This window comes from Panicum virgatum, chromosome 3N (genome assembly GCF_016808335.1).
Source record: "Panicum virgatum strain AP13 chromosome 3N, P.virgatum_v5, whole genome shotgun sequence".
Classification (NCBI taxonomy): domain Eukaryota; kingdom Viridiplantae; phylum Streptophyta; class Magnoliopsida; order Poales; family Poaceae; genus Panicum; species Panicum virgatum.
The window spans coordinates 31216552-31229378 of record NC_053147.1 but is presented as its reverse complement, the minus strand read 5'-3'; the positions used below and the strand labels follow the sequence as shown (position 1 = coordinate 31229378).

General features: G+C 51.1%; 1 protein-coding gene across 1 annotated transcript; it reads right to left on the bottom strand.

Moving 5' to 3' along the window:
• Window positions 1-2439: 2439 nt before the first annotated feature.
• LOC120668105 (hexokinase-10-like) lies at window positions 2440-12364 on the bottom strand. The gene is made up of 9 exons (XM_039948043.1): window positions 12087-12364; window positions 11213-11360; window positions 10971-11138; window positions 10555-10629; window positions 4419-4574; window positions 4216-4317; window positions 3988-4115; window positions 3170-3251; window positions 2440-3063 (listed from the first exon to the last, which is right to left on the bottom strand). Exons 1-9 carry the CDS (start codon window positions 12362-12364, stop codon window positions 2695-2697), a joined length of 1506 nt encoding a protein of 501 aa, XP_039803977.1. The 3' UTR covers window positions 2440-2694.
• Between the last annotated feature and the right edge of the window lie 463 nt (window positions 12365-12827).

The following is a 12827-nucleotide window of genomic DNA, read 5'->3' as shown; positions in this document are numbered from 1 at the left end:
CGCAGGCCACTTGTTCCGGTATGCTGGGATAGGGCTCGGGGCTGTTTGCCTGAAGGTGAAGGTATATCAGCCATACTGGGGCTCTCCGTCGCCGCTGCTGCCGTCCTTCTTCGTCACGACTATAGTCTTCGGCTGATAGTGGATGCGAAAGACGCGCGCGAAGGCTTCGGCAGTGGGCTCGACCCTGCCTGTCTTCGCAAGCCACATGAAGAGGTTCAGCCTGACGAAGGAGGTGGGCATCATCTGGTGGAGGTAGACCGTGAACAGTCGGAAGATGTCCACGATCACCGGGTCCAGCGGAAAGCGAAGGCCAGCAGTGAAGAAATCGCGGAACACCACCACTTCATCCGGCTCGGGCCGCGCCGACGCCTGATCAATGGGTAGAACCCGCACCTGGCTTCGGTCGGCCAAGCCGTGAAGGATCATCCCCTCGAGGATTTCTGGGGTCACGTGGCTGTAGCCCAAGGCACGAGTGGGAGGTGGCTTCTCGGTCGATCAAGGCGCCATCTCCTCGAGCGAAGCCGTGGCGAAGGCACAACAAAGAGCAGGTGGCGAAGGGCAGTGGAAGGCAGAGAGAGCGGAAAGCGAAGGGCGACTGCAAGGAAAGCTCGTGCGAGTCAGGGCTCGCAGAAACACTCCCACCACCCCTTTTATAGCCAGGGGCGCGCTCCGGGAAACACGCAAAGTTACGCAAAGTTACAAGACTGCCCTCGCCTCCAATGGTCAAATAACAGCGCAAGGCAACCATCCAACAGTCAAATTAAGGGGCATTCTCGACTTCACGCAAAGCGACGATGCATCGACTTCAAAAAAAAACCCTTGTTGTTCTTTTGACACTACAGGAACATCAAATGCTCGCAGGCGAACATCCGAGGGGTGGCGCTTAAGGGGTGTGGCTTCGTACGCGCACTAGTCGAGGCCTCAGCGGCTCCGAGGAACAGCCGTGGCCTCGAGGGGCTGCTGTTGGGGACGCTACCTTTGTCCGTCGCCGAAGGCAGTCGGCTGGGAGCAAGGAAGCGGAAGAAACGGCGAAGCGAGCTGCAAAGGTGAAGAGGGCGCGCGCGGAGGCCTTGGAGCAAAGGGTACCGAGCGAAAGCCAGTCCCGCTCGAAGAGAAGCGAAGAGGCGGCGCGTACAGCGAAGGGTACGGCGAAGCGGTTTCGAAAGCCTCTGCGCCGACGCAGCGAAGACCCTCTATGGCGAAGGGACTCAAAGTGAGATAGCCCCACTGTCAGAGATCTGTACGAAGTGTCCAGCTGTAATTCCACTAAGTTGTGTCGAGTGTTGTAACATTATGAATTTGCCCAGGGAATATTTCCAGATGCTGGCGGTTAGAGGGTAGTTAGGGGATTTTGGCCAGGGAGTAGTTGAGATTTTGGGTTATAAATACCCCCCTTAACTGTGTGAGACATATTGAATATAGTGCAATTATTCTGTCGCTTTGATTTTCGTGCTGCCATTGTGCCGGTTACTCCTTTCTCAGGGCTTCGCCTCCCTTCACTAGAGCTGTTGTGACCTCTTCGTCCCGGAGAGTGTCTTACACCAACATATGGATCTTTAATTTGTGCCATGTTCGAAACCTGCATGTATATATATGTTGTGCCCTTATTAGCATGTAGTATAACTACTTGCTTTCTTCCTCTATGTACTGCCCTGCTATCAGCAAACTGAAGGATGAAAAGATTGACACCGGATGTTAATCTCACCGATTGGTCAGCGTATCAATTCAAATCGAGCTAGAATATACCCTAGCAATTGTTCCTATTAATTAAGGCTATTTAGGTTTCTGAGGATCCAACAGGATGACTTTTCACCATTGGAACAATATTAATTCACAACTGATAAAAACAAATTAAAATAATAAATTTTCATCATCATGTCTACAACAACCCAAACATATAAAAAATGAATTTCTTCTACTAAAACAATAAAATAGATCGTGGAGTAATAGATTTTCACTACTGAAATAATAAAAGAACACATACGGTGTAAGGATTTCTTTTCCTACTACAACAATATAAAATGGATCATGGAACAATTGATTTTTACTCAAAGAATAACTTGGATGTACTGCAAACTTAAATTTTTTTATTTTACTTATGGAACAATCCAAAACAATATGATGCAAACTTAAATTTTTAAATTTCGTGTTTGTAGTGCTTTTGAAATTTATTGGTAACGGCAAAGATAATAATCATGCTCCTCTATCATCAGTATATATATTCGGAGCTATTTACATTACATATATATAATAACCCTTTGAACAAGCTGTATGTATCAATACGATGCACAAACGGAGACCACCATACATCTATAGACTGCAGTCCACAACATTCTGTCAGACAAGTTCCTACCTTGTGTGGCCCAATGCAAGGTCATTAATGTCGATGTCTAAAGTCACCGAATGATCCATTTTTAACCATTAGATGTCGATCCACCACCGCATGTACATTTACATAGATGAGAAGCAGACATGTTCTGAAAAACCAGAAGGGATACAACAATACAAGAACTGATTCCTACCAGGTACAACATTTGGATGGACATATGCCCCCTACCACTTCACCTGAGCAGGAGATAAACCTAGGTCAAGCCTATGCAGAATTTTGTCTAGTCATCGAGTATGATGCTGCAAGAAGCGCAGCCCCAACCCTTATCCTAATACCAACTCAGGAGATAAACCTATATGTCAAGCCTATGCAGAATTTTGTCTAGTCGACGAATACGACGCTGCAAGGAGCGCAGCCCCGATCCCAGACCCCTCCATTACCCTGATACTAACTGTGGAGGCAATTTCATCACCCAGGATCTCATCCATGGCTTCGTTCAGATACTCCCTGAAGACTGAGTATCCTTGGTAGAGACCACCTTCGATCGCGATAACCGATCTCTTTGGCTCGCCTCTTATTTTTCTATCATTGGTGGTGCCACAAAGGGTTCCATCACGACCAATTTTTTGTAGTATTGCAACGATCCCAGCTGCTGCTAGACGGGCGGCTCTTCGGGTCACAATGTCACAGATTTTCACAACAAGTCTCCGAGTCTTTAGTGGAACATCTTGTATCTGCAAGGGAAATAATGTGATGATGATGGGATGATTGTGTCATGAAAATGCGGCAGGTTCACATGGAAATAGTATTTTAAGTGAGCAATCAGCTATGAGAACTTACCTTCAGTTGTTCTTCGAGCACCCTACCGACTACCCTCAGATCTGGGGAATCATCTTCGCGAATAGCAGCTAGACAAGGGCTACTGTATGACAAAAAATGACAAACTTACTATAGCTCAACTTTATCATTTGCCTAGGCAACCAGTCCATAGAGATTCCTAAAAGGTGAAAATTTGACAATACAAGAAGAACATGCAGAAGCCTCATTTCGTGTTTCTATGTTTATGGATAACGTTATCGACATCCTCAACTAGATTCTTATTAAAACAAAACCCTAAAACTTAGCATGTTAAATAAATATATAGTCTTTGTATATACCTGATAATTGAATATTTTTCAAAACATATATTCAAGTTGGAACTTTGAAATTTACAATGGAAAAAAACTCATTTAGCAAGAAATAAGGAACATTTTCCAACAGCTAATAGACAGGTTGTTACTATCCCTATTAATTCATCTTGTTGTGTGGATCAGCAATAACCTTACTGGCTGTTTGTAACATTCGGCTAGCCATGTAATGTCTTTCAATCAAACTGTTTCAGCATAATTGTACATGTCCTCTAAAATAAAAAAATTACAAGAAAGAAGATAGAGATGCCAAAGCAGTATCCAACAAGGATCAGGACATAGTAAGCAATAGAACAAAGTGGAAAACGGGAAAGCAGCAGTAGAGCAATATATCTGATTTAGTGTAGGCGTGTCACATTGATTTTAGCATTTCATAGCAATCATATGAAACTAACCGGCCAAAAAATGATCACAATAAATATCAATCTGTAATTAAGATCACAATATGACTAGCAAATATAAGGAGGATACCTGAATATGAAAGGGATCGATAAGAAATTCGCAGAAGAACCAAATACATCTGATTCTTGAGCCATTCCTTGGAATACCAATCTTGCAATTTCCCCAAGATACACACCAGAGATCATTTTCTCGAAAGCCTAGATGCATTAAATGGTGTGACTTTCAGATTAATTGATCCAAACCTTTTCGGCTTGATTTTTCACAAGCTTCCACAAGGTAAAGTTTAAGAATTCTTACTTGGTCATAGTGATTGCGTTTCTTCTCAACATTGAAGCATATGTCATAAGGAGTTAATGGTATTTGCGGAGGCCGGAAACTACCCCATTCTACGTTTACAACCTAATGAATAGAGCATTAATAACATGAGGTACAATCACGAATCAATATTTTCACATTGAAAACCGAAGAATCCAAATAAAGCGGAAAAATCCAAAACATACCGTGAGGTCAGAGTTGGTAAGAAGACCCCGGCATTTTGTGATTGCAGTACTGCGTTCAATATAAGAAGCATTGGTACCTGCTCCAATTATCACTGCAGCCACTGTATCCTCATCATAGTAATGACCCATGGCCAATGTACCCACAGCATTGTTCACCTATTTTACAGTATGAAATCAATGAAAAGATACGATGCATATGTTCAACGAATAAACAAAAGACCCGACAGCGGCCTTGGAAAGCAAATTTGTTAAACTCAATCAAGAAGAACAGATCAATTCATTGTAAGAGAATAACATGTCAGTACTTCACAAAAACTGGAACTTACTACCCACTTTTATTGTAATGTGATATAAACATGTAAGCACCCCAGATCCAACACTAGCATTTTGTTGCCCAGAACACTCAGAAATCATGGGTAAAGGCCAGAGGTCAGCTTGACCGAGGCCGCTTGATTGAATTGAACAACTGAATTCTTGTTACAAGAGGGGAGGGGTTGGCTGTGCTTATATAGCCAGCAGCCCAACAACTAAAGTGCTAAAGCAAAAGTAGCCAAGGCCCTTCAACTTGGAAGCCAAGGCAAGTCTTAAAGCATAATTAAGATACAAACACTAGGCTTATATGCCATCAATCTCCTCCTAAGCCTAGTGCTGAGTGATCTGCTCCAGCCCAATCCTCTTCCTCATCTCCCGGAACCAGCTCGTCCCTAGTGACTTGGTGAGGATGTCGGCCAGCTGATCAGTAGTGGGGATGTGATCAACCTTGATGCTCCCATCCTACAAGCAATCCCTGATGAAGTGATACTTGATCCTGATGTGCTTGCTCCTACCATGGAAAACAGGGTTCTTGGCCAGCGCAAGGGCAGACTTGCTGTCCACCTTGAGCTCCACCACATCCACCTTGCTGCCCAGCAGCTCCCCGAGCAGCCTGGACAGCCACAATGCTTGAGTTGCTGCAGAAGCGGCGGCGATGTACTCTGCCTCGCAGCTCGAAAGCGCCACCACCTTCTGCTTGATGGATTGCCAGCAGACCAAGAATCCGCCGAGGAAGAACATGGTCCCGCTGGTGCTCTTGCTGGTGTCGACGTTGCCGGCGAGGTCGCTGTCGCAGTAGCCGACGAAGCTCGCCGTGCCGGGGATGTGCTTGTAGACCAGACCGTAGTCTAGCGTCCCGGCCACGTAGCGGAGGATGCGCTTGACGGCTTGTAGGTGCTCTGCCGTAGGCCGCTCCATGAACCGGCCGGGTGTGCACCAGGTACTGGAGACTCCCCACCAGCCGCCGGTAGTGCGTGATGTCGACCTCTTCTACCTCGCTCTTGCGACTGAGCTTGAGCTTCTCCTCCATGGGCGTGTGGACGGAGTTGCAGCCCACCATGTCGCCGAGCTCGAGGATCCTCTTGGCGTAGTGCGCCTGGGACAAAGAGATGCCGCCGGTGCTCTAGTGCACCTCAATGCCGAGGTAGAAGCTCAGGAGCCCGAGATCGCTCATGTCGAATCTCTAGTTCATGGCCGCCTTGAACTCCTCCACCTCCTCCACATCAGCGCCGGCGATGACGAGGTCGTCGACGTAGACCCCAACCAGTAGGACAGAGCGCCCATTGCCCCGCCGGTACATCGCCACCTCATGCGCGCTCTGCTGGAAGCCCATCTCCTTGAGTGTCGCATCCAGCTTCGCATTCCAGGCCCGCGGCGCCTGCCTGAGCCCGTACAGCGCCTTGCGCAGGCGGTACACCTTGCCTTCTTCTCCGGGAACGGCAAAGCCCGGCGGATGCTGCACGTACACCTCCTCCTTGAGGTCCGTTGAGGAAGGCTGACTTCACGTCCATGTGGTGCACGCGCCACCCTTCCTGAGCCACCAGGGCGAGGAGAACACAGACGGATTCCATCCTCGCCACCGGTGCGAACGTGTCCTCGTATTCGATCCCCTCCTGCTGGACGAAGCCGCGCGCCACCAGCCGCGCCTTGTGCATGATCACCGCCCCCTTCTCATCCTTCTTCAGCTTGAAGACCCATTTCAGGGTAATTGGGCGGTGTCCAGCCGGTGGATCCACGAGCTCCCAGGTCCGGTTCTTCTCCATGGACTCGAGCTTGATCTCCATCACCTTCCGCCACGCCGGATCCGCTTGCGCCTCCGCGTGCGTGGTCGGCTCGCCAGCATGCGTCAAGTTCAGCTGCGTGCACACCCGAGGCTCCACCTCGGGGATGGACTCCTCGCCGAGGATGTTGTCCATTGTGCGGTAGCGGAGGGGTTCGCCACCATAGAACGCATCCAGCCGCTCCTCATCGTCCTCCAGGGGAGTGGCCAGCTCCGCCGGATGCGGATCTGCTGCCGCGGGAGTCTCCAGAGCAGGGGAATTTGCCGGAGCAAAGGAGGGCGAGGCGCGCGATGTCGAAGCAGAGGAAGGCGGAGTCGACGCAGCCGCCGGCAATGCAGCGTCACCGAGCTCCCCCGGAGCTGGCGAGCATGACTCAGTAGGCGTGGCAGCCGGCGATGGTGAAGGCGCGTCCCGGCCCTTGGGCCCTCCTGCAGCGGCAAGCTCGAAGTCGATGCTAAGCTCCTCTACCATGGACGCAGCGTGCTCCGCGCTGCTGTTCCAGTCCTGACCGCACATCTCGTCGAAGACAACGTCGTGGGACATGAGCAAGTGCCGAGCCACCGGATCGTAGACTCGATACGCCTTGGCACCATCCGCGTACCTGAGGAACACCCCTGGCCGGCTGCGATCGTCAAGCTTGCGCACCTGGTTCAGCTCCTTGGCGAAGCAGAGGCAGCCAAAGACGCGCAGGTGCGCCACCGCCGGTGCTTGCCCGTACCAAGCCTTGTAGGGCGTCTTGCCCTGCAGGCTCTTGGTCGGCGACCTGCTCAACAGGTGCACCGCGGTGACCACCGCCTCGCCCCAAAACTTGGCCGGCATGCCCCGCTGCTTGAGCAACGCTCGCGCAATGCCCACCACGGTCTAATTCCTCTGTTCCATTATGCCTTTCTACTGAGGCTAGTAGGGAGCAGAGTAGTGACGTGTGATGCCCTCGTCGGCGCAGTATAGTCGGCGAACTCCCCGGCGGTGAACTCCCGGCCGTTGTCGGTGCGGAGCACGTTCAGCTTGCGCCCGCACACCTTCTCGGCCTCCGCCTGCGTGCGCTTGATGGCGTCCGCTGTGGCCGACTTGGTGGTCAGCAGCGACACCCACATGAAGCGTGTGGCGTCGTCCACCAGGAGTAGGAAGAAGCGCCGGCCGCTAGGCGTCGCCGGCGACACTGGCCCGCACAGGTCGCTGTGGACGAGCTCGAGTTGCTTCTGCGCGCGGTACTTTGGCTTGAGCGGGGAAGGGGGCGCGCCTCTACTTGGTGACGACGTAGGTGTCGCAGAGATGGCCGTCGTGCTTGATCACCGGCATCCCGCGCACCATGTCCTCCTTGCACAGCTTGTCCAGCGCGTCGAAGTACAGATGGCCATAGCGCTCGTGCCACAGCCAGGCTTGCTCGTCCTTGCGCGTGGCAAGACAGAGCACATCACCATCCTGCTGCGGCGAGGCTTGGGCACAGCGGGATGGCTCGGCTGTAATGAAGTGGTGGACGTAGAGGTGGTTGGGGCTGCGTCGGACCTTGATCAGCAGGCGTCCGCGCTCATCCCACATCCTCAAAACCCCATCTTTGATCCTCACCTCCGATCCTCCCTCATCCAGCCGGCCAACGCTCAGAATGGAGTTCCTGAGCGCGGGGATGTAGAAGACGTCGTGCAGCACCCACTTCTCGCCGTTCTTGCCCTCGAATGCGATGGAGCCGACGCCCTGGATGTCCACCCTCGACGCGTCGCCGAACCGCACCGACCCACGCACGTCGCTGTCGATGTTGGCGAAGAGCTCGTGGTGTCCGGTCATGTGGTGGGTCGCGCCGCTGTCGAGGTACCACCCGTCGATCGCATCCTCGTCGGCAGTGGTGTTGAGGATCGCCTGGGCACGTGGCTCGTCAAGCTCGAGGACGTGGCCGTGCGCAGCAGCCAGGTGCGCACCCAGCTCAACGACGCCGTGCGCCAGGAACAACCCGACATCCATGTCTCCCTCTGCGACGTGAGCCACGCCACGGTTCTGGTGAGGTTGGGGGTAGTCCCTTGCCCAGTTCCCGGCGCGGTGGCAGTTGTGGCAGGTGTCGTCGTGGTTCGCCCTGCGATCACCGCCGGCATCACCTCCTTTCTCCCCGCGTCCGCCGCCGGAGTCACCAGCATCTACCTCGCGCTCTCACCTGGGCTTGTTCTTCCTCCCGTCATGGGGTCAGCGACGCCGCTCCTGGCCATCCTTGGCCGTGCCGGCGTTGTCCCCCTTCTTGCCGCCGGCGCGCCACTGCTCGGAGTATAGTAGCTTGCCCTGCTCCTCCGACACGTGGTCCCGATCCTCCACCACCTTGAATCGCCCGACGATGTCGTCGATGGAGAGATCCTGGAGGTCGAGGAGGGTCTTGATCGGGAAGACCACTTGCTCGTACCTCTTAGGCATGCACCGGAGAAACTTCTCCACGGCGCGTCCCTCGTCGAGATCGGTGTCGCCGTTGCGCACCATCTGCTCCATCAGATTGGTGAGGCGGACGGCAAAGTCTTCAACTTGCTCGTCGGAGTGAAAGGTGAGACCTTCCCACTCGCTGCAGAGGCGCTGGAGCGCGGCGTGTCGCACACGGTCGCTCCCAACACGCCTGGCCTCGATCGCCTCCCAGGCGAGCTTGGCGGTGGGCTTGGTGGCGATGGTGGCGCCGATCTCCGGCGGGACAGCGGCGCTGAGGGCCTCCAACGTGCGCCGATCTTGCTCATATTTGGCGCCGTCATACTTGATGGCGTCCCAGAGGAAGCACGCTTGGAGCTTCACCTTCATGAGGAGGCTCCACTCGTAGTAGTTGGAGTGCGTGAGCATCAGCCATCCGGTCCCGATCTCACGGTAGACCTGCACGACCGGAGAACGCCCGCGATGCCCGCGACGCCGTGGTGGAGATGGTGATGCGCGGCGGCGGCGATCCTTCGATGTGATGGAGCCCTCCGCGTCCTCGTCGCCGTCCTGCTCCTCCTGCTCCTCGCGCAGCGCTGCAGCGGCTTCCGCCGCAGCCTTGGCCACGGCCGCTGCATCCTTGGCCGCCTGAGCCGCCTGAGCCGTCTGAGCCGCAGCTGTCTCAGCGGCCTCAAGGCGCTCCCGGCGTGCCTGTGCGTTGGCGGCGTCGCGTCTGGTACTGGAGGTGGACATGGCAGCGGCGCTGGAGGGAGAGGCACTACAACCCTAGGCTCTTGATACCAATTGTTGCCCAGAACACTCAGAAATCATGAGTAAAGGCCACAGGTCAGCTTGACCGAGGCCGCTTGATTGAATTGAACAACTGAATTCTTGTTACAAGAGGGGAGGGGTTGGCTGTGCTTATATAGCCAGCAGCCCAACAACTAAAGTGCTAAAGCAAAAGTAGCCAAGGCCCTTCAACTTGGAAGCCAAGGCAAGTCTTAAAGCATAATTAAGATACAAACACTAGGCCTATATGCCATCACATTTATTTAGAGCACAAGTACATAAGAAATGGTGGTTGCATATCTTTCCATTGTTTTAAAAGCAAGGTCCCAGTTGTGTCGTTTATCCATGCATTCAGGTTGTAATATAATATATAGGTAATAATCTCATTGCATGGTCCGCAGTTGCGCACCCAAAAAAAAGAACAAGTACATTCATAATCATGATTAACATGTGCATTTTTGTGTCCTAGCCTAGGCGTACATGGGTGCCTGTTTTTTCTTTTCCCGTAGTATAAAGCCACCTAGTTCGTGTTAGCTCAAGCTTAAAACGTGGATGCACTTATATAGCATGGTAGTACAGCTGGTACTTAAGATGGCGCCCACTGGTCAAATATGGGTAAACTAGTTCACATCAAAGAATTGCGTATGATTGAAGTATGTTAACAGCTAGCAGCTGTAGTTCCCATTATGCTGCTGCAAAATGGGTACGACGGCCTCTCAGCTAAAGGATTCCATTTAAATAATGGTATTTCCATGCAATGAATTATCAGGTAAGAATGCTTACTAAGGCAGTGCATGCACAAAAGATATGGATGAGGATCGGAATCAAAATATTTTTTTGTTTATTATTAGTCGACAGCATAATTTGGGTCAGGGACATACCAAAGCTGTGACTTGCAAATTTAATCCATTCCTAACAAGAGCTTCATTCAAGCACTGAGAAACATCTTTCCCAACCTGGGATTCCGAAGTTCAAATAAGCAAGTGGGTAAAATAAAGTCAATCAACAGTACCCACAGGGGAAACCAAGTAATAATGCAAATAAACATTTTAAGTCATCTATCAAGAGGGAAAACGATATGGGATTCAGTTCTATAATTGTACTAAGGTCTCAGGATTGCCTATCATACCAGGTCATTATCAGCATGACACACGCATATATTATCAGCATGGTATCAAGTTTCAGTTTGTCTTACTATATCTATTGTTCAACCTAAAATTCAGTTTTTAAGTAAAAATTTGAACTTCCAACCATAACGAAAAAGCAGAATATTTTAGGGCACAGCCTTTTAACTTACGGCCTCTTCAATTGAAAATTCCTTAGTCCACCTAATTAATGACCCTGAGGATATGGAAGCTTGTCTGACAGGGAAGGAAAATGTAAAACCAAGTGCCCTTCCCTCATCTTTCCCACCCTCTCTTTCAATAAAGTTCTTTAGAGCTGAGGCAATTAGATCGAACAAATCCTGCAAACAGAGTAAAATTAGTAATACAGGAACAATTCATCTTGCAAAGAAGTGAAACAAATGATGACAATTACCTCGCTTGTACCCTTAGTCAATTCTTCAGGAACAGGGCGATACTCAACTTTTTTATTAATAACCATAGATCCAGAACCAAGCTCTAGTTTCATGACTCTAAAGCTAGTTCCTCCAAGATCAATGGCATAATAGATGCCTTCCTCGCTCCTGCTCGAACACATTCACATATGAATCACCATAAGAGGGTGAGAAACCAAGAAACTGCATTTACAAATTACAGTATATCTGATAGCATATCATGCACCGAAAGATCCATATACTGAAAATGATGAAATAAGACAACGATTGACTTGCCAATTGTAATTTCTGAATTCAGGGAAAAGATTAACGACGAAATTCTATCCACCAGTATGATGCTCCGTCTCATGCATCGTCCAAATAGTTAAACAGAAGCAAATCATCATCAAGTTTTGGAGCAATTTCGGAAGCAGTTCCATATTTTTTCCAGCCAGTTAGTTAGGACATCACAACGATTCAGTGACGCCGGACTAAGGAAAATGTCAAGCTGACAACCGAACCGAAAATTATATTTTTTCTGGACTTTCGGTCATTCGTAAGCATTTGACCCAATTACCCAAACGTTTCTCGTGGTCTTGACTTTTCGAAAAGTGCAGAAAAAGAAGGACAAGAAATGTGGACAAATCAGTGCCATTGAATTGAACTGCAATAAAGAATAAAAACATGCTTAAGAATCGAATTTTTGAAAACGCCCACACTTCGCAAACCAGTAATTGTCAACCCCTGACATTTGACAAGACCCTACCAGGAAGAACCCTCCCATGCATGAACACCTGCAGGAACTGAAGCCGCTGCGCCGAATCAAACCGAGAAGAGGGAGAATCGCACGCGTGGGCACCATGGTTGCCTGCTTACCCGTCGGGGAGCCTTTCGACGCAGGTGAGCAGCATCCGGACCTTGCTGGCGTCCTCGGACGCGAGCCCCGCGAACATCTCGACGGCCAGGGAGTTGACGACCCGCTGCAGCCGCTCCGTGGGCGTGGCGCAGCCCTTCTCGAACCCTCGCACCACCTCCACGGCCCGGTTCCACCGGCACAGCGCCGCCGCCCGCCGCGCCACCAGCGCCGCCGCCACCGCGCACGTCACCGCCGCCGCGCACCCCACCGCCACGCTGAGCCACTGCGCCCTCCCCATCGTCGATCCCTAGCTCCGATCGCGCGGCGCCTCCTGCCCCGAACGGCCCGCGCCCCCGAGCGCGAGCGCCGGCCGGGTGTTGGCCGACGATATCGCCGGCTGGACTGACAGCGATCGAGAGATGCGGAGGAAACGCGGCCGCGGCGAGCCAGCAGCGGGCCGGCGAATAAATAGGCGAGGCGAGGAGGGACGGGGGCCGACGTGGAGGCCGTATTCAAGGCATGTAATCCCCTGCAATTAATTCCTTGTCTTCTCTTATGCCCCAAGTTTTATACCGTAGTGATGCTTCCATAAATTGGCAAGTCCATGCTAAGATACTCCAAAAGATTTTTGCATGCCAATCTCGTCTCTAAAGGTAATATATATTGATATAGTCAATCTTTTAGGGCAACAATTGATTCTTTTATTAATTAGTCATAGAAGAAGGAAGCCCTTTTTGTTCCTGCATTGAATACGTATGTAT

Excerpts from the sequence above, each read along its gene's own strand:
- LOC120668105 (XM_039948043.1), bottom strand. The coding sequence starts at position 12,364 with ATGGGGAGGGCGCAGTGGCTCAGCGTGGCGGTGGGGTGCGCGGCGGCG. Across the intron at positions 4,318-4,418 it reads TTACCAACTCTGACCTCACG|GTTGTAAACGTAGAATGGGG; the intron begins GTATGTTTTGGA and ends TCTATTCATTAG. Across the intron at positions 4,116-4,215 it reads AACGCAATCACTATGACCAA|GCTTTCGAGAAAATGATCTC; the intron begins GTAAGAATTCTT and ends TAATGCATCTAG.